Raw genomic sequence first — 22,982 nt, forward strand, 5'->3', positions numbered from 1 at the left:
TCTTCTTACAGTTACAGTCGCACCTGCTGTTACGGCCACCCTTAATAAGCGGCCACTCCCCATGAGCGGCCAGTTTCAATCCCGCCCGTTCATTTTTTCACTATATTTTAACTCATTTAAGCTACCACCTGTCTAACGCGGCCAGTGTTTTTAAGTCTCATGCTCTCAACATGCCTGTTTTTAACGGCCATTTTGTCTGTTTTGTCACATGACTTCCGTCTGACGTGACCCCGTAGCCCCATAGAGAAGCCAAACATAAACAGCTGATAATGAGTAATGACGAAGAATTGTGGGTGTAATTTTAATTTTGCCAGGATTCAATGAGATAATTTTTATTTTTAACGACTGTTTTGTTGTTCTTTATATACAAAAGTAAGATGTAGAATATGTTCATGATATAAACTCAATACATAAATTACGATTTCGCCCGAGGTTATCAAGTGGCCAGTCTTGCGCTATAGCCCTAGAATGTTTACATGTACACTAAGACCTGCTTTTTTTATGACGTATTCTGAGTAAAAATCAAGCATTGTACATGTATTAAAAAGTAAATGAAATGGAAAGCAGGAAGAGGTCAGTCCTCTCCTTTAAAGATAAGGCCAAATCCATTGAGCTTAGTAAACAAGGCTTGTCTTCACGAGAGATATCGGAGACTTTAAAGTGTGAAATATTGTAAACTCTATGGCTGTTACCAACACAAAACAAAAAACAATAACAGATTTTTTTCAGAAATCATGTAAAATGAAATGTAAAATAAAAAGGATTTCATGTGACTTACAACTTAGGGTGAGTTAACCATGCATCGGACACATACCTTGCTTCGGACAACTTTCAGCAATAAACTTTCATTGAACCCGAGTCTCCCCGTGTTTTTACTTGTTTCTGTCTTAAAGGTAAAGATACAAACTTTTTAATGATGCCGATTTTTATTTCCATGTTGTGATAAAAATACCACAAGAATGGCCTTGAAATTACGTCATATTTTGCATCATCAAAGGGGAGTAACCAGAATTTTACGATTTTGCAATTTTTAGAGTTGTCGCTCTTTTAAATAGACTTCAACGGAACGAGTCGGACCTAGGTAAAATTTATCATTGATTGATAATTTTACAGAAATTTTTCAAAAATTTTACTTCAATGTTTGTAAAATAATTTTTAGAGTTGTCTTTTACTAGTATGTTTATTTCACCGTACATCGGACACAAATTAACCATGCATCGGACACTTTCCGATGCATGGGTAATCACTTCCATTTTCATGTAAAACCCAAATGACAGCTGTTTTTTACGGAAATAGAAAATAGAAACTCTAAATTTTCAGTGAAAATACAAATTATCTATATATGACCACTAGAAGTGGACTCAATTTACTTCTTTAAACTAGATGATTTTAACCCACGAGACAAAGGCGCGAGTTGCCATATTACTAGCATTGTAAAGCCTTTCTAAGGCGATGTGATGCAACTAAAATCTCTTCATATTTGTGGATCGAAATAGTCATTCAAATTTAATTAGAAGTTTAATTTTTTAATAAAAGATAAAAATGTTTCGATATCAGTAATTTTAAAGCACCGAGATCAAGGTATGATATTTTTCTGGTATAAATATCGTATGTCCGATGCATGGTGAATATTGTCCGATCCATGGTGAATTCTGACTTATTTCGAAAAAATCGGTTTTTAATGATATTTTCTCAATAAATAGGGCACGAATTTGTCAAAAATTTATAATTTAACCACATACTACATGTTAAGTTCCATTTTGATAATATTCGGTCGGTAGCGAAATCGAGAGAACTTGTTGAAGTGCAAGGGTGTCCGATGCATGGTGAATTCACCCTACTAATTATTTAAATGTGTTGAAATTGTGGAGTTGGATATGTTTTAAAATGAATATACAACTGTACTCGCAAAATTTTGTTCATTGGTTTGAAACCTGGAATGAGAGGCCACCTGTCTTAAGTGGCCAATTTTTCATTCTCCCACAATTGGCCTCTTAAAACAGGTCTGACTGTACTTGTTTTATGCTTATGAATTTTCGGCTATGAATTTCTTTATTTTCTTCTTTACCTACATGTATGTGAAATTTGACTGTTAAATTTTTACCAGGAATTCAGAGTAGCTAAATTTGTCATTTCTATTGTCCATGTTTGCTGATATTTGCAGTGTTTCTACTTACATAATGCTAATTTACACATATATCTCAGTATTGTGTTCTATTACTTATGAATATAGGATTTTTTCAGATTTTTCATAAATTTCTTCATTGTACATAACATTTGTTATTATTTTGTCTATTGTAGCTTTACCTGTACGTATTATCGCATTATTGAATTATGGAGTTTTCAATAAAAGATAAAACGGTTTAACTGGCTGTATTTTATGGAGGCAGCATAGTGAAAGATATGGATCTCCTGGGTGATAGAATCATGTTTGAAATCTAGACTGCAAACTTTAACAGATTTCACAGATCACAAGAAGCTGTATGAACTACATGACCTACTTTTTGAGGTACTAGCCGTGAAAGGTATTCCAGAATACAGTGTGATGTTTTCTTACCTTGATTCATCTCTTGGCAGGGCTCGACATTAACTTTTTTTCCTACTTGTCCATTCGGACGAGTGACCAAGACATTTACTTGTCCGAACTTCAACTTCACTTGTCCGAAAAAATTTCAATAAATATCTAATACTGTCAACTGGAAAACTAAAATAAAATCCATTACACATGACATGTGCTTGATTGATTCGTGATGTTATTTGATAAATACAACAAACACATAAAACGAAATTTTATCTACCGGGGTAGTCTTTCTGGTCTGACAACAACATAAATGTCCAGAAGTGAACCAAACTTCGTTAAGTTCGTAAGTTCCATGCCTTTTCAGTAGTATGCAATTAGTGAACTTCGATCCCGATCGAATGTGAACTCAATTAATAGCAATCGCTATCGGGATCGAAGTCCGGTTTTTATGTACAACTTCCGTCTTGAAACTACCGATTAACTTTCAACAGTCTTTTTTTTTTAATTATTTAGAGACTCCTTTATATTAAAATGCACTTGTCCAATCGGACAAGTGCCCAGCAATATTCACTTGTCCGTAATTTTTTTTCACTGGTACCGGACAAGCCGACAAGTGTTAATGTCGAGCCCTGCTTGGATTGAAATCTATAGTTCAACGACTTCCTCGATATCTCCAAGAGAAGTGGATTAATCGTGTGGTTCATTACAAGAAAGAACAATGACCTAGTTTTCAGTTGACGTTTTTGAGGACCCAAGATGCAGCAACTTACAAAGTTTTATGATCAATGGCCTTAAAATGTCCAAAATATACCTCTAAAATGCTTTGAACTCGAATGCCTGCAAAGTTCAAAAAGTAGGTCACTGTGACCGTCTTTTTAATAAATATGTTTTATAGACCCAAGATGCATCACCTTACAAGATTTAATGATTCTAATCATCTTACAAGATGACCTACTTTTTAGTTGACATACTCCGAGGACCCAAGATGCATCAACTGACAAAGTTTGATGAACATAGGCCTTAAATTGTTCAAAATATGCCTCTAAATCATTTTGAAAAAGAATGGCCACAAAATTTAAAAAGTAGGTCACCTTGACCTACTTTTGAGTCAACGATACGAGGTCCTTAGATGCATCAACTGAAAAGATTTGATGATCCTAGTCCTTACAGTAAGCAAAATATCAACATTTTAATCAAATGTAATTTTTGGTCAAATTTGAAGTGACGTTGAGACCACGCCCTTTGCCCCAGGGTGATGCCTTGAACAATTTTTAATCTTCAAAATATCCTCATCCTTTTGTGTAAGTTTGGTGATAATCTGCCCAGTGGTTCTTGAGAAGATTTTTTAGCAACCAGTAGTTTTGGTTTTATTTACCTAATTATCTCCTCTTGTTTAAGGGTCACAACCCTAGTTTTCGTATAAATGGGAGCCCTTGGGCCAAGGAAACCCCGCGACAAATTTGACAATAATTGGCCAAGGGGTTATGGCCCATATTCTCAGTTTACACACACCACACACCACACAAATGGCCATAGCATTAGCTCTTTGAGCCTTTGGCTCAGAAGAGCTAAAAATTCATATGCACATTGTGTGAATCATAGCATAAAAAATTCCATTAAAAAAATAATCATTTAATATAAAGTTGTTATTATTTTTGTTTAAAATATGCATTTAACCTTCTCATACCTTTTAGTACAGGTCTATGTGCCATCCACAAGCTGATTGTGCTTAAGTAGTGTTTCTTTAGAATGTCTGTTGAACAGCAGTTTGACAAGTCCACAGTATTCACAGTTCCAGAATTCATCATCAGTTCATCTAACACCTCTGTAGGAATAGTCATATTAATGCAGAAAGGATAAATATCACACCTAAGAGACTGTAGCTCTACTGGTTTGTACTAATAATAAACAATGAGAAACTTGCAACCCTTTCTTATTACTTTATTATTTAGAGAATTATATCTTTAGGCTAATGTTTTCTTAACCAATTTACCAATTCAGTAGGAGGAATGCCATATTTAAAAGAAATTCAGATCATAAGCTTTAAGTAGTCAAAAATTTTGAATGGATATACAGAATTATGAGCCTTGGTATAGTTTATCTGTGTTCCAAAATTTTTTGAAATCAGACAAAAGCTGTAGGAGGGGTAGCATTTGAAAGAATTCCCTTGTATTACTCTACCCTCAAAACCACATAACAATGCATCATTAATCTAAAACACATATACACAAAATGTCTATTTGGTGCATTTTGTTACTTATTTCAAATGAGGAGCAGATTTTAGAAGAAATTTATGCTTAGTCTAGTGATAAAATTCTTTTTTTTTTTTTTTTTTTGGTTTAGTCTACTTGAGTACCAAATTTTACTGAAAACCAAAAAAATTTCATTTTCAGTAAACCATGTTTTCACCTAATTTTTTACCTTGTGAAGTCTACTGGTTTACAAAGTTTTATTGAAATTGGACAAAAAAAGTAGAAGAAACAGCATTTTTTGGGCTTATAGACAAACAGATGATCAACACTTAACCAATGCATAATCTCTTCTAATCCTTGACTAAAAGAGCTAAATTATACTTACTTTTATTGAATAAATCCAAAATATTCTTGGAAATCTGAAATAAAATCAAAATATCACCTCTATAAAAGATATAAACACTTTTTTAGCATGTCTTACACAGAGCTTCTTTATCTTCACAACAGATGTCTCGGGAGAAAATGAATTTACCAAAAGCTGTCTGTCTCAGATGCTTTCTGTTTAATATATACATGTATATTAATCTGAGTCCCTAAAAAGTTGCAGAAGACATCAATTTTCTTTGGAATTTTCTTTCAGGCAATATAGACCACTTGCATACACTGTAGCCCACAAAGATTACGAGAAATAAGATTTCTTAAAGATTTTTACACAACATATTTGAAAATTTTGAAGTTGGAAATGGCTGTGGACACTATTTTCTTAAGTTTCCTTATTAAATGAGTCACTTTGAGGCCTTTTCTAGCTGTTTAAAACTTAGAAATGTACAAATTTTTTAAGCTGATGTCATATTTCCAGAAACGGTCCTCCTTCATGCCAATCAAATTCTTTCATGATTTATCACTTTTATTTATTCAATTATATTTAAGCAAATTCAAAACTTTTTGAAAACATCAAATTTTAGGGCATAATAAGCCAAAATTGTACCTTCTATGGGGCTTTAAAAAAATTCCATAGACTCTTGAGTATCCAATAAAACCTATTTAACAACTGATGTGCCCAAATCAACATTTTAATTGATGTTTCAAAAGAGTTTAATGAATAATCAAGAATGTTTTCAAAAAAAGGCACTGAAAAAAATCTGCAAACACTAATAACTTACACAACTTGACATACTTCAATTTCTTTATATTTTTTAAACAATTTGCACATTTCATTACATATTTCACAGCAATATTTGAAAACAAAGGAGTTCAATATGTTAATTTTGTTATTTATCCTTGATGCATAAATATCAATTTATTTCTCCATTAACAAAACTTGAAAGAGACAAATTAGCTGACATACATGTACAATTTAACTATTTTTTTTTTATTTGAAACAGATTTACTTTCAGTGCCTTACCAGCTACAAATCTTCCATTTCTGATTCATTAAAAAAAATTCATTGATTATAACATATCAAATATCATATTTAGATAAAAAGAAATTTTCATTAAAGTAATTTCAATCAATTACAAATTTACTTTTCCATGTTTACATTATATTTAGTTTGCTTACCTTTTTAAGTCTCGCAGCATCTTTGTCTTTCAGAGTAGATTGTGAATTCCTTATCATCAGAGATAAAATTTCTGTCAACACCAAACATCATTTGAAGAAAATCTGCAGTCTCTGATGAAACTCTACATCTTTATACAGTTAAACTCAGATAAAGCAAAGTCCTGGGGACTTGGACTTCGTTCTATCTTTTATTTGTTATATCTGTTTAACAAACAAGATACAAGTATATGAAGTAAATTTGCAATTTACAAAATGTACCTTGGAGAACTAAAATGTTGAATTAAATTTCAAATATAGATACTTACAAAAAAATAATGTCAGTTAAATATTTTCAAATTTGAGATTTTAAAATATTTGTTATAAAAGATGTAAATTTCATGATTTTTAACCAGGAACACAAAATCAATTCTCCGACTTTATCAGTTCATTCCTTATATCTGAGTTCATCATAACCATAACATTTAACAAGAAATTGTTCAGAATTTTGCTGAGGATCAAATAAAACTTTGCTATATCGGTAAATTTGTTGTTTCTCGATCCATTTGTACGAAACAGGTTTTACTGTATGCCTAACGATCGGAAACTGTAGCTCTTCCAATTTAAATTACAGTCAAACATTATCTCAAACTCATTGACACTGGGAAAAAAAATCAAAATATGTAAGGATTCAAGATATAAACCATTAAATACGAGGGGTTATCAAAAAGTTCGTGGACTGATGCGATAAAATTAATACTATGTAGCTTGTGCTTACAAAATTTATAAGGAACGTAAATCAACAAAAGTTTAAGAAATGTTGAAAATTTTAGCTTGATACGTTGACAATTTGCCAAATTATTCTAAAATTAAAAAGACATTATATGATCATCCGGCGCTGTCGCCGTTTAGTTTCATGACGTCCGACAACGTCATTGTTTTTCAATGTCCGCTCTGTCTACCTAATACACTTATCTTGGTGTGATTACCTGGAGTTAAGTAAGGACTTAAGCCCGTCTTGTTTATATGACTTTACAATGTCATGAACAGCTGCTTTCAATGCATATAATATTGTAAATGAATCTATAATAGGGAAAGATCCTCACTTGGTTATGCCAGAATACTTCTAAAGCTTGTTGTTCATTTTTTACCACATATGATTAACGTCACTTTTCGACGAGACTGACTTTTGACACTCTGACTACAAATCGACATAAACTGTGCATTTTTCATCTCTCTGAATCTTTTTGGATATTTAAACGAGTACTCTGGATGCATTTTATTTTTCTGCAGCCCGTTCAAACATTCTATAGGTCTATACAAGTTTTTCCAGGTGCGAAACTTTATAGAATGTTGGAAAAAGAAACCTCTCCCCCCTTTTGACGTCATTTTCAAGCCCTTAATTGTTTGGACACTCCGTATAAAATTTACGATAAAAATTCATAGAATTTACAGAATGGGGTAAAAATTACAGATTTTATGGAACAATTGCGTTGTACCAAATGCCTGAATTTACGGGGTTTTTTGATGACAAATGCTTGAAAACAAGAGGTTTTTTTTCAGTTAAACTCCCGTAGAAAAAAATGTCATATTTGAGGTTGCGCCGCCTGGACATACCATTGCTTACAAAAACATTAACAATTTATCAAAAAATCTAACTTATGATTTATGGTTTATTCTACAGATAGAAAAGATGATGCTAACTAAATGTGTAAAAATTCATTGATGTACCTAAAGCGGTTTTAATTTTATGGCGCTAGTCCACGAACTTTTTGATAACCCCTCGTACATAAAGAAAAGTGTGTGGGACTTTCAAATCACTTTGACATATCCATGGTATTTGAAATACAGTTGAAATTCGGTATCTCGAACACCAACATCTTGAATACCATGGATTTGTTAAAGTGATTTAGTAGTCCCAACCATTTATTCCTTTAGTATTTTACCCTTGATATTTCAAATCCTCAGATATCTCGAAGTTTTTTCTCGGTCCCTTGGAGTTCGAGATAATGAGTCTTGACTGTATTGATGCTCCACAGATATTGAAGTTCAGCTTTATGATCTAAGTGAAAGGTTGGAACTTTCTGAGTTTTACATTAAAATTATTTATTTGATGTTTTACACACCTTACGTCGCAGGTTCGAATCCCACTGTGGGACACAGAGATCAGACCGATGTTAATTCTCTGGGAAAAAAAATCATATTAAAACTTTACCTAAAATCCACAGTTCTTCACTACAAGTGGTTAAGTCTGATATTAATTCACTGGAAAAGGCCTCAGCAAACTCTGGTGAGGAATATTTTCTGAAATGACATAAATCAGTGTGAAAATATAGGCATTACACACACCTCAGCAAAATAATGTTATCTCTATGTGAATTCAATGCTGCGTACCCATCTCAATTCAATACCTTAAATTTTATGATGTTAAATTTTGGCTGAAATCCCATGAAACTTATATTTGATCAAATCTAAATCCTTTAACTCAAAGTTTAACACCCCCCCCCCAAAATTTTTTTAAAAATTTGGAAAACAAGTTATGCATGGACAGATGTAGCAGCAATAAGGGCGATATAGTAAACCCTATGGTACTCTCAGATTTAATGGTGAGGTTCTTAAAGACAAACAATCAAAATTAAGCTTGACTACAAAGATGACCAAAACTATTGCACGTACTGATGCACTAAAAAATGTATATAAACCAACTGCTTTTATAGGTGAAAAAAAGAAGAAGAAAATTCACAAGCGTATACTTAAATATAAACAAGGAATTCATATCACAAAATGAAAACTGGGTATCAACATGATCAATTAACTGAAAATTCATTAAATCCCAGTAGTTACAACAATTTTTTTTTTCAATAAAGATTTCATTTTAATTAGGCAGGAAATAGTTAATTCAAAATTAAACCTACAAATGCTTTTCATATATTTTTATATGCCCGTGTTAAAACTCAATCATTAACAGCCTTTAATTAGTTTTCATTTTTCTGCTATCTGCAAACAAACAATACATGCAAAATTACTCCCAGAATACTTGTTCTACTAGAGGCTTGACTGGACAGAATTCTACTTACAAGGACATGTATGTATCTAAAGTCATGACGTCTTCCTTGTGGAGTATCCATATAAGAAAAACAGGCAGCAGCATCTACAAAACAAACATGAAAGTTAATTCAACAAAAAGAAGCCCATGGGTCATAATGCTCACCTGATTTCTCTTCCTTAAACCAAATGATGTAGATGATTAATAAAAAAACCCTTTTTTGTATCCATTAAGTTTATTTCATCAATTTTGTTTCATAGTATATTTAGTATTAATTGATATCCTGTTTACATATTGTAGCATTCTAGTTCTTGCTGAAGTCAATATATATCTAAGCAAAGCACTGATTTCTTATCATGGTGTCATCATTGCCCTGGGGGTCATGATTTGAACTAGCTGCAATAATGTAGCCCTCTCCGATTTTTTTAATCTGATATTTTCAGGAGAGGGCTACAATTCCACTGCATCTCCGTAATGGTGCAAATATATTTTTTAGATACGGGCGACTGCAGGCAAAATAAATTGTTTTTGCATTCAACTTACTTCCAATAAGACGGAATTTTTATTCACTATCAACATCATAGCCCTTTATGCGTGAAAACCAAGTAAAATAAATCTGCGTGTTTTCCAGTCGTTCACCTCAGCAGCCATGACAGTTCTCGCGTGATGTACTGAGACTTGCGCTTGAAATTTAGAATCACTTGATAATGGAAATGTCGGTGTTGATAAATGTTTGTGTTGTATGATATAACTAAACATCGATAAATAAAAGCATTCCACGTGATATTTTTATCATAGACAGTGATATTTATGCTTATAATAAGGGAAATCCATACAGATCCGCTCCCCTAGATCCCAAATTCTCATTGGTTGTCCCAAAATAAAATCGATCAAGGTCAGTAAACATGGCGGATAAATTCAAGTTGTGATGTTGACATACACGAAAAATAACCGATATACGGATTGTTCTGTATATTTTTGGATCAATTCAAGTCCTGCATAACTACATTTTATGAATTCAGGTAAGATATGTTAATAAAATACACACTTACTGATTATTTGAGCCGAAATCTGTGCGGTAGTGAATCACTCCCGCACTTGCACCATTACGGAGATCCTAAGGAGTTGTAGCCCTCTCCCAAAAAAAAAAAAATTGGAGAGGGCTACATTATTGCAGCTAGATTTGAACAAACTCGCATCTACACTTCATAGGGATATTAATATGATGAATTATAGTCCTGCTGTTCTTGGAGATCAAACACTGTTCATCAAAATCTTATTAGAGAATTGTGTATCTGGATATAGTCTACTTAACATGTATTAAATTTTACTGAAATTAGATCACACCTTTATAAGAGTTTAAATGATATTGTCTTTTAAATAAGGCCTAAGTGAAAAATATGTTTGTTTACCATTAATCAACCGACCCTTATTTTATGTGCTAAATCAAAATTTTTTCCTCGTTAAAATTGAAAACTGTATGTCAGTACCTCTTGACTTCCTTAAAAAGTAATGGTTTATAGGATGCAAGGTCACTTTTTTTGTAGCCATTTATAGAGCTGTCAAAAAGATTTTAAGGAAGATTTAATTTAAGGCTAGAGGAAGACAGCTTCAAACTGTATTTAAACTATAAATATGTCCATAGGACATGAATACCCCGCCGAGGATATATTAGTAATGCAACATGAAAATTTGTATTAGTGTATGAAATTTGATGAGAATATCTTGAATAGTTTCTCTAAAGTTGAAATTGAAATCTAAAAAGTTGGATATAAATGATAAATTCTCACCAAATTATGTATAAGTGCATAAGCTTACATAAATAATATATCTTAAATGGTTTCTTTAAAATTAAGCAAAATGCAAATTTAAGAAAAGTGAGGTCAAGGTCCCAGAAAAGTTCAAGGTCAAACGTTTTTGATGCAGTTGAATAGTTCTCATAAATACGTATCAGCATATTAAGTCTGATAAAAATATTTTGAATGATTTATTTAAAACTGAGCTAAACTTTGATGTAAAATAAATGAAGTTAAGGTCAAAGGAAAGGTCAAGGTCAAAAATGTTGATGCAGTTGAAAAGGTTACATCAGTCTGTATCAGTTTATAAAGTTTGATAAAAAAAAAAAATTTGAATGGTTTCTTTAAAACTGAGCTAAACACAAGATGAGAAAAGTGAGGTCAAGATCAAAGGAAAGATCAAGGTGAAAAAATATTGATGCAGTTGAATAGCTTACATCAGTATGTATCAGCATATGAAGTTTGACACTAATTTAAGAAAAGTGAGGTCAAAGTCAAGAGAAAGGTCAAAAATTGTTGATGCAGCTGAAAAGGTTACAAAGGTTACATCAGTCTGTATCAGTTTATAAAGTTTGATAAAAAAAAATTTGAATGGTTTCTTTAAAACTGAGCTAAACACAAGATGAGAAAAGTGAGGTCAAGATCAAAGTAAAGATCAAGGTGAAAAAATATTGATGCAGTTGAATAGCTTACATCAGTATGTATCAGCATATGAAGTTTGACACTAATTTAAGAAAAGTGAGGTCAAAGTCAAGAGAAAGGTCAAAAATTGTTGATGCAGCTGAAAAGATTACATCAGTATGCATTAGCATATGAAGTTTGATAAAAATATTATGAATGGTATCTTTAAAACTGAGCTAAACACTAATTTAACAAAAGTAAGGTCAAAGTAAAGGTCAAGGTCAAAAAATATTGATGCAGCTGAATAGCCCTCAGCAGTATGTATCAGCATATGAAGTTTGACACTAGTTTAAGAAAAGTGAGGTCAAGGTCAAAGGAAAGGTCAAGGTCAAAAAATAAGGTCAAAAAATATTGATGCAGTTAAATAGTTCTCATCAGTATGTATCAGTATATGAAGTTTGATAACAATATCCTGAATGGTATCTTTAAAACTGAGCTAAAAACTTATTTAAGAAAAGTGATGTCAAGGTCAAAGGAAATGTCAAGGTAAAAATGTTGATGCAGTTAAATAGCTCTCATCAGTATGTATCACAATATGAAGTTTGATAACACTATCCTGAATGGTATCTTTAAAACTGAGCTAAAAGCTTATTTAAGAAAAGTGAGGTCAAGGTCAAAGGAAAGGTCAAGGTAAAAATGTTGATGCAGTTAAATAGCTCTCATCAGTATGTATCAGCATATGAAGTTTGATAACACTATCTTGAATGGTATCTTTAAAACTGAGCTAAAAACTTGTATAAGAAAAGTGAGGTCAAGGTCAAAGGAAAGGTCAAGGTAAAAAAATATTGATGCAGTTGAATAGCTCTCATCAGTATGTATCAGCATATGAAGTTTGTTAAAAATATCTTGAATGGATTCATTAAAACTGAGCTAAACACTAATTTAAGAAAAGTGAGGTCAAGGTCAAGAGAAAGGTCAAGGTCAAAAAATATTGAAGCAGTTGATTAGCTTACATCAGTATGTATCAACATATGAAGTTTCATTACACTATCTTGAATGGTATCTTTAAAACTGAGCTAAACACTAATTTAAGAAAAGTGAGGTCAAGGTCGAGGGAAAGGTCAAGGTCAAAAAATGTTGATGCAGTTGCATAGCTCTCATCTATATCTATCAGCATATGAAGTTTGATAAAAATATTTTGGACAGTTTCTTTGAAACTGAGCTTTGAACAGAGCTAAACGCGAAGTGTGACAGAAGGACAGATGGAAGGACGGAGGGATGGACATGACAAACACTATATGTCCCGGCCATATTCATGGTGGGGCATAAAAATTTGATTTCAAATTTTTGCCTTTATGTAGAAACAAAAAACAAAATCCTACTGACCAGACTTTTTCATTTTAGCAAGTAATGCAGTCCCTGAAACATTCTTTTTTCCCATTTCCTTTTGAAGCATTTGTGCTCCATACACCTTCTGCGTTTGCTCATCATTTACAAAGCATACACCAAGTTGAGTTCAGCATTCACAGACTGTTAACTCACCGTTTGCTCAATGTTTGCCCACCATTTATTCAGTTTCGTTCAAAGTTTATATGGGAAAGAAGAATGTTTCAGGAATTGTAGGACATGCCATATTTTTCCAAACACAGATGAATGACTGACTTTTAATGATTGCATAAACTCTTCTGGTCATGATCAATACGGCAAAAATTGTAGAAATATCTTGATAGGGAATCAAAGATACATGTACATACAAGTATAAGTTTAAAGGGACAATAGTTTTATTTTACTCAAAATTTAAAGCTGAACACGATTCGTAAAAGGAATTTGCCCACCATATTCTTTCATTCTGTTGCTATATCTGAGGCCCCTATATAAGCCGTTCACTTAGTCATATTGTTCATTGTAATCAGTTTTCACATGCATACAAACAAATACAAATACACGTGAACTGCAATAATACTGTAAGACAACCAGCATGAACATGTTTCAACCATTCCAAGCAGGTACCCGTGGCAAGAAAGCAGACAGGTGTAACGAATGCAAAAAGTATACCCCAGTGCTGATATCAGAGGCAGGAAAACTAATATGCCATATTGCCTATTTCAAATCGTGTTCAGCTTTGACAACCTCAACATACACATACCTCATTACAAAATAGGTTCAGTAGTCTTGGTCTGTTAATACTATGTCTGTCTATCATTTCACGAACCATACGGATGAGACAAGTCAACTTCCCCTGTTATCAATAAATTACCATCACAAAAAATTCATCACAATGATCTAAAAGAATTAATAAATCTCATCAAACTATAGTTTTAAGTGACAGGGACCTGAACAATGCATCGCATTAAAATGAAAGACAGCTTTCTGTATACTAATACTTGCTAAAACAGAGAGAACAGATAAAAATGTAGAGGGCCACAAATTGAAAACACATACTTTTATCTCTTCATTGTGGCTCGAGTTCCTCTGCTTCTTGACCAAGCTCAAAATCGTGTTGACACAAGTCTCCAAGGTACTCAAGGCATTTGCTTCTGACTGACTCTTGGGGGAGACACATGATTCTAACACACCTAAGAAGGAAATGATGAGTAAATCTATTCATGTAGCAAGAAGCAAACTTTATGAAAAGTACAAATAGTTCCATCAAACAATCACTAAAATTGCCCCCTCCCGTACAAACTACGGTGTTCAAGCAACAAGTGTTGCTTGCAGCAACTCCAAATAAATATTAGAAATTCTTGATGGCTTCGACTTCGAACTCTCTCTGTCATTGATCTCTGCCTGTCTCTGGTCCCACTTTTTCTCTTAATTCTTGATTTCTCATACTCTCAATCCCTCAAAACCCTTGATCCCTCAAGGTCAAAATGCAGTCTCATAATGCATTTTCTATTGAAGTGGCTATGTGTACAGAAAAAGAAATCAAATTGGCATTTTTACCTGCTGGATATTCAAATGGCTCCAGGCATACACAAAAGACCCCTGTACCAGGGTTTGTTTATACAAGTGTCACCTATGTACTTTGATCCCCTATTGTGGCCCCACCCTAGCCCAGGGACTAATATGACTTGAAGTTTGATTGAAATTGCTTCCAGCTAGTCAATAAAGGTTAACCCTAACTTCATATTTTGCAAATGTGATACTGGACATTATGACTGAATTTTTTTATAAATACTAATCTATGACGAAAATCAATCGGCAAAACCAGAAGAAAGGTGGCAAGAGAGGTTTCAAATAAAAATTATAAAATGTTAAAGTTTTTATTCAAAATACAATCAATGGTTTTGCTGAATATATTGCTATACTTTGAAAATTACAATTTTAAAAATTGCAATAAAAACTATGTGGGACAACATTCCTCCTCCTGTTGGTATTTTCTACTAACTTTTCATTTAGTATATTATAAACAAATTTCAACAAAGTATTAATTCCTTTATACTTCAATGAAGAAATTTGATGATTTGATTTTTTATGCTATATTTTACATTCTGTCCTAGTAACATTTACTAGTGAATGTGAAATCTGCCATAAGTCTTTGGCTCAGGTGAGCTAATTAATGTTGGATTCTTATTTTTTGCTTTGTATTTTCTTTTTTTTTCCTAATTAATGTTGGATTCTGGTTTCCTGCTTTGCATTTTTATAAATTTTTATAAATTTTTTTTCAGAGAGAAAGGCACACAAAAAGCTCCTAAGTTTGTGCATCAGAGAACTTTGCAAAAGTTACTTTGGGTGGCAAAATTGAACGCAGTACCTTTCACATTTAGTTCTGAGGATGATAACAAGTCAGCAACCTGAAAGGAAATAAAAGAAACTAGAAAACTGACCAGTCAGCATTGGTAAAATGTGTAAATAAATGAGCAAGTTAACATTCATTTTTTTAAACATCAAATCATGATGTAAGCTAGCACATCTAACATATGAACTGAAAGCAAAAACCAGAATATATTTTGACCCCCAAAATTCTCTTTGACTCAAAAGTTTACTTCAAAGGGTCATAATGACCCGTGGTTTTCAAAATTAGCGGAAACACTGGGTATTTACCCCTCTAACCCATCTCCTCACCTGAATACATACAGAATCAAACTTGACATTAAAATATGTCTTGTTGCTTATAGAAACAACAAACCAAATCTGAATTTAATCGGATTATCTTTTTTTAAAAAGTTATTACAAAAAAACAGAAATTTGTGGATGGTCAGAATGACAGATGAACAGAGAGACAGTGTTTACTAAAGGGTACCCACACATTCTTGTGGGGCCCCAATAAACCAAAGAATTTACACACATTTTTGTGTCCAATCATTTCATGTTTTTCATACATTTCAATTATTCCCTTCTTTAACAATAAATAATTTAATTCTAGATATAACGTGGTATTTGATTGGATAAAAAACTTACTTTATATTGTATAAATTGGGTTGCCTAATCATCTTATTTTATTACACTAAATTAATGAAAATTAAATTATAAGGAATGAAATTAATAGCTACCCAATTTATACGGTATAAAGTGGGTTGGAACAGTTTACGCTTTTTTATAAACCGCTTCGCAGTTTATAAAGCATAAACTGCCCCTACATGTACCCACTTTATACCATATAAATTGGGTAGCTATTAAATTAATTCCTTAAATAACAAATTCTTCACTCACCTCAGTGACGGCTGCGGTGTTATTGTAGTGATAGGTAACCAACTGCAGTACAGCATTCTTCAGCTCTTCTCTACTCCTCTGTGACAAGACTTCAGTATTCTGCTCAGTGTCTAATATAAACATACATAAAATAAATAATTGTTAGAGACACTTCTCTTAGTTAAATGTAAATCATTAATTACCATTAAAGTTCAAATATTATTCAGCTGGAGAGAATACATCAGTATGTGTTGGGATGGGTATCGCCAAAATTTCTGTATTGCAATATATCACGAGTTTTCCAAAAAAAAAAAATCACTATCATAATATTATGAAATTTTACACAAATTTTTATTATTATTTAAAATAAATTTCCATAATTTTTCTTACAAATATATTCAGGGCTCTATTGGTGACTAATTTAGTCAAAAAAAAATTTTGATTGGTGCCTAATTATAAAATTTCTCTGTAAGTCGCCAAATTGGCGACCATTTTCAATTGACTTGGCGATCATCAAATTCCAGAACTGTAAACATTTTGAACATTTTTATTTATAAAAAAACAAAAACTAAATCATTTTTTAGCGATGGACATATCTTTTGTTTTCTTTGTCACCTTGTTTGTTTTCACAGTGCACATGCGAACGAAGAAGATGGGTAAACAAGGCGGGCAAAGTGCCTATAGTGTGACAAACAAGAAGTGAAAAATAAAATCTCAATTATATCAAAATTTTCTTTGATATTTCATCTAACATTAAAGTATACTTTATGTAAAATCTCTACAATTCAAGAATGAAATATTTGAAGCAGACTATTCCTGGAACTCTTCGGCGTTGGAGGTTTAAACGAATAGCTTATTGCTATGAAAAAATCAACAACTTGATTTTGGTTGGATTTAAACTCTTAAAAGGAAAAAAACGAAAGTTTTATAGTGATAGGGAGTTAAAAAGATGTCCAAAGCAAAAAGTTGAAGTGGGCAGGGAATTCATTTCAGCCCGTATTGATTGAAACAAGCGGTCGAAATCTGGGCAAGATTTCAGAGTCCCTTTGTGTGGCACTGATCTGAGATTTGAAAGAGAGCTCTGTTAAAATTTTAGTCTCAACGAATCTCGCTGAGATTAGTTAAACCACAACCCTTTTCAATAAAGTGTTAGTGTTCTCTAGTTGTAGACTGTGCTGGATGTAGTTATATTGATGGTATGCCGATAAATTTCGTTAACAATCTGGTACATCATGGTGTAGTGTAGTGTCCAGAAATCTGGGTGTAAAGCTGTTCTAGTTACAACTGTTCAAGACATAGAACACTGCTTTTTCTCCTGTAATCACTCCTGATGAAGCCCGCTTCACGAATGTGTATTGTTTCATGTCTGGCATGATCTTTTGTTTAATGGATCAGTCCGAGATGGCGGAATCGTACAGTTGTGGGCACTTGTTTAAATACCTGATGAGGCTCTAAATTCGCTCTTGAGTACATCTGGGAGGACAAATAAAGAATTCTGTAGACACGTTTTTTCCTTAGATTTCTTTATGTGTATTTGAAGTTTTGACTCCAAATAGGACAAAAAAATGTCTGAATAGATAATCAAGTCAAAAATAAATATTTTATTAATGTTTGAAATATGTGTCACGTAACACATGACAGACATATAACGTAACATGACAGACATGATAAAACGTGACATGATTAAATTACATTTCTGATGCTTAGCAATACAAATAATCTGTAAAAAATAAAATTAAACAATTCCTTAAACAATGCAAAAAAATTTTTCACTCTTACGTAGAAGAAAAAAGATTTTTAAGCTACTTTTGATGCACAAACTGATGATCGTAACACTGACAGACTCCTTTACTTAACCAGCCAAATAAACCATAAACTTTCATTATTTTATCAAAAAGATAATGTTGCCGTAAGAAATGGACATTATTCAAATTTTGATTCCTTATAGATTTTAAATTTGATTTTTTTTAAAAATAAATCTCTGCTATACGCTTTGTAACATACAAAATTCCCACCATGTCTGTCATGTTACGATATTTCTTGAGCAATACCTGTTTGAAACAAGCCAATAAAATTTATCATTCAAAGCTTATCTTTTATTCTTGGAAATTATAATACACAAGACATTATTATTTATGAAAATACTAATGAAATTTAAAAAAATAAATTATTTCATATAGATCAAACCTATATCGTAACATGTACGGATGCACGTAACCCTGACAGACTCGTTTTAAAAACTGCAAGAAAACAACTACAAAATTGTATTGTTTAAGTTATAAAGACAAATTTTGCCTTATGATACACTAATATTCTTAAATAAAAATACTTTTTGGTTTAATTCACTGAACGTATAAATCTGAATGCACCCGTTTGATTCACGTAACATGAACAGACATTCGTTTTGTCCGTCACCGTTACGATAGTATTCAGGCAATGTCTGTCAATCGGTACGTTATGTAAGAAATGTCAAAATTGAAGTGTTTAAGTAGTGATGAAGAGCGTGCAAGTTCATATTTTAAAAAAATCCAAAATACAACTACTAGCTGACAATATTTGATCATATGTGTTTAAAATCTAGGATAAAGACAACTTATATTTTCATGAACGTAACATACTTTGTGTAATTTAACACTTGACAGACAAACGTTCGTGCCTTCTAAGGCTCTTTCTGTAGCTCTTCTTATCAAAATGTAAACACATTTGCATAGAACACTGGAGAAAATTTAAATATTCATAACCTTTAAGTCAAATGTATAAGAAGAAGCATCTCCGAGCTCCATTCTTAAAATAGAACGTAACGCCCACTTGCCATGACAGACACAGGAAGCATCCCACAGATTTGTTAATTTCTAAGCACACGTGCTTTTCTGTTGAATCTGCGATCACTTAACTGATAAACAGGTAAATTTTCTATCAGTAGACAAGACAGATAAAATAGTTTGCATAAACAATGGCCCATTTTATAACAATGTACCAGGTGTATTGAGTCTGACAGACGTTACGTTCAAATATGAGAAGAAATAAATTCCAATTTTTCTTTTATTTTAGACATAATTTTACTTTAAAATACTTTTGTATGTTAATTTTATTTTTTCTAAACAGTAGTGAATGAAGATATTCTGTGTACAAGGTATTATCGCCGTATATTCGACTTCTATTTTGACATGGTTGAAAATGTCCCCCTACACATTTTTAATTCTAGTGGAATTATCAAATTCATTCCAAGAAAAAAAAAGTAAGTTGATGAAAAAATCTGCTTATTTTATCTTTTTTTTTTATATATTTGCAAAATACTTTTCAATAAAAAACATTTCTTATTTCAATTTTTTAAATAATTTATTTTATATTCCTCTTGTTAAAATCATAGGTCAAGATGTACTCAAGAGCGAATTTAGAGCCATGACTGATCACTGTCAGATGCATGTAACAGGTTGGGCACACCCCACCAAATGGTCATTTATCCCCCGTTTGGTGGACAATTTCCCATATCGGAGACAAATTTTACTGTCAGTGACCATTTGGGAGAGAAAAATGGTTGTGTTCAATTCCATAGAATGGCGTGGAATGGCGCATAATTTTAAACCATGTGGAACAAAATATAGATATTTATCGATGTTTTGAGTGAAAAAAATTGGAAATTCAACGTGTAATTTTTTGCGCAGAGTCGTTCAAAAATTTGACAAAAAATATCACATATGTAAACAAGTGCAACGTTTCTCCGTTTTTACTTAAAAAGAAAATTTCCTCCTTCTTCAACAATGCTGCACCTGTCAATCATGTTCTTTACTTTCTATTTCGTTTATCCGGGCAACCAATCAAATAATGCAAACCAATAAAAATGATGACCTTTTTTTAACCTGGTCAAAAGTCGGATTTTACTACGGAGGAACATTAGTGTCAATTTCCAATTAGAAAATCAAAAGAAAAATAAGTTTTCACCTTTATTTCGTTTTATTTTGTACGCAATATAGCTTTGTTCTCAATAAAAATAGTAAATGAAGTTAGATTATGATATAATTATTGTTTTAAAACGATGTACTTCGAACGAATACAAGAATAATTGCAAAAGTCACTTTGTAAATCTTTTATTGAAAATTATTTATCAAGTATATTAAATTCATCAGTAATATACATATTAAACCACAAAACGTCATAAGGAATATGCAACTTCATCCTAAAAGAAAAATAACAACAGATATTATGTTCAAGTATAGAAAAATTTAACTTTATAGCAATAAGTGCCCACCATACCAGTAAAGTAATGAGGAGCTCGTGTTTAACGGGATTTTATGGAAATAAATATTGACGAAGATCCAAAAAGCAATTGAAACTTAACTTATCAAGAGTTAATTAAACCACTGGATAAAATAGAATTTTTATCCTACTAGACACAATCAAATTTTTTTGGTCGAGTGATCAAGAAGTTCGGCTGTTATGGACAACTATGGGTATCGTTTTTTAGGAAGTTATGGAGAAATTGCACATGGGAAATCGACCGAACTATGTTAATTGTGCGACGAATATGTTCACTAAAATTCCCCAATGCCTAAGTAAACAGGTCTGGGCGGCCTCCGTTTTTGGAGGATAGCTAAATTCAATATGGTGGCCGAAATTTTTACTACATATGGAAACCGCGTTGCATTGTGGGATAGTTTATCCTCCGATTTCAGAGGATAACACAGGTAATTTTCAAACACCTCGTGCCTACCTTTAATCAAAAAGTGCAAGCACCAGAGTACATGCAAATAAAAGTTCAAACATTAAACTATCTATTGTATGTGGCGATTTGAGATTCTATGTCTAGATATTTCGCAATTTATTTTCAAAGTTAGCACTTTTTGCGCTCCACTATTACTGAATATTTCTTGTTATTTTGTTTTATTTTTTTATGATTTTTCTCTATTTAGACAAATAGAAAAGGACTTTAATGTTTCTTTTATATTTTCTTTTAATTCAAAAAAAGGAAACAAAAAAGGAAACGCTTTTTAAGCGTATTTAAAACGCAAAATATACTCTGCCTTATAACTTAAGCAAATAAAAGTATAAATGGATTGAAGGAATTATTATAAAAATAGATAAATAAATTGAATAGCATAAGTAAATAAAATAAATAATTTGACATGTTTACTAAGAAATTAACATATATTCATACAGCCATGTGTATACATAAACAAATAAAATATTACAAAGTGATGTGCTTAAGAATTATTAAATGAAAGAAATAATAAATTATTAAACTTAATTTTTCAAAAAAAAAATTGTTTATCAAAATTTCTAAACTGCTTATCACATAATTACGGTACTGGAAAATCAGGTGGTTATAATTAACCTCAGTCACAGGCAGGTAAGTGCAATATTTGTTTTCCAAGCTGTATACCGAATAACTAATTGACGGCAATTACAAAAATATAGTTATATTGATTTAATATCTGGAATTATCCATCATCATATGAAATTGTACCTTTTATTTGTTTTATTTCGAAATCAGCGTACGGTTCATAAATGCAAGAGTTGCTGTTATTTGTTTGGTTAAGAGTTAACTGCCCTTAGTTTTGAAAATTCCGGTAGGTGGCAAGACTGCTATCCTCTGTTTTCAGAGGATAAAATCTATCCTCCAAAAACAGAGGCCGCCTAGACCTGGTAAATGCGCTTTTGCTTTATTTTAATAAAATTTGGAATAGAATAAAGAAGTCCACCATTTGGTCAGTAAAATTCGTCTCCGATATGGGAGATTGTCCACCAAACGGGGGATAAATGACCATTTGGTGGGGTGTGCCCAACCTGTGTAACATGCCATGTTTCTACGACAACTGCTGAGTTTGATTCTTCTCTAAAGCCTAAACATATTGTGTCAAATTTTCACTACATCTAAATTTCATAATCAAACAGTACTTACATGATCCCAATACCTCCTGAATTAAATGGGAATCGGACATATTTGGCTTAAAATGATCTATTCGACTATCACTATGCTGACTTCGTACGACGGTACGTTGTTTTCCCATTTCCCGCCAAATCTGCCAACTGTCTATATATTCGCGATTTTGATCCCGATCATAAAAGCACCGAACGCGTTTTTACGTCCATATATTTTCAAAAGGCCTACATAATAATTTCTAAATTAAGAGGCATATTTTGTAATAAATATTACAGATCTTTCAAACTTTTAACATTCTGTTTCTCAAGCTCATATATTTTACATTTGTAAACAAAATCGTTTGCTGACACTGATCAATCTAACCCCCACCCCCACCCCACCCCACCCCACCCCACCCCAAAAGAGATTCTATTGAGTCTCGATGCTTCTCACAAAAAAAAAAATCAAAAAAATTTATAGCCTAATTCCTGTGATTTAATTAAATTAGCCTCCCCCTCTTCTACCCCACCAACTGAATGAATATTCGGAGTACAAGAAAAAAGAGTTTGTCATATGCATGCAAGAATGCAAAAAATAGCTTAACATTCTGAACATGGGTACATCATATTTCACCTTTGAAATGGTTTAATGAGTGGAAAAATGATCATGAAAACCGCCGATCATGTGTTTAAGAACAACCAGACAAGTTATTTATGCCTCTTGTACCAAAAAATAGCTTTGCATATTAATAAATAAATATAGAACAATAATTATAGGT

General features: G+C 32.3%; 1 protein-coding gene across 1 annotated transcript in view; it reads right to left on the bottom strand.

Annotated features, from left to right (window-relative positions):
• The window catches only part of LOC133205353 (Fanconi anemia group A protein homolog), a 122,661-nt gene extending 100,371 nt beyond the window's left edge, over positions 1-22,290 (bottom strand). The window contains exons 1-10 of the mRNA XM_061341152.1: positions 22,244-22,290; positions 16,366-16,475; positions 15,467-15,506; positions 14,155-14,288; positions 13,859-13,951; positions 9,327-9,400; positions 8,465-8,553; positions 6,274-6,344; positions 5,099-5,132; positions 4,209-4,346 (exon numbers count right to left, since the gene is read on the bottom strand). Of these exons, the coding sequence (XP_061197136.1) occupies positions 4,209-4,346; positions 5,099-5,132; positions 6,274-6,344; positions 8,465-8,553; positions 9,327-9,400; positions 13,859-13,951; positions 14,155-14,288; positions 15,467-15,506; positions 16,366-16,475; positions 22,244-22,283 (823 nt within the window). The 5' untranslated portion in view covers positions 22,284-22,290. The remainder of the gene's footprint in view (positions 1-4,208; positions 4,347-5,098; positions 5,133-6,273; positions 6,345-8,464; positions 8,554-9,326; positions 9,401-13,858; positions 13,952-14,154; positions 14,289-15,466; positions 15,507-16,365; positions 16,476-22,243) is intronic.
• Positions 22,291-22,982: the final 692 nt, after the last annotated feature.

Source organism: Saccostrea echinata, unplaced genomic scaffold (assembly GCF_033153115.1).
Source record: "Saccostrea echinata isolate AGI-Se365-2 ecotype Australia unplaced genomic scaffold, CSIRO_AGI_Sech_v1 ptg000054l, whole genome shotgun sequence".
NCBI classification, from domain to species: Eukaryota; Metazoa; Mollusca; class Bivalvia; order Ostreida; family Ostreidae; genus Saccostrea; species Saccostrea echinata.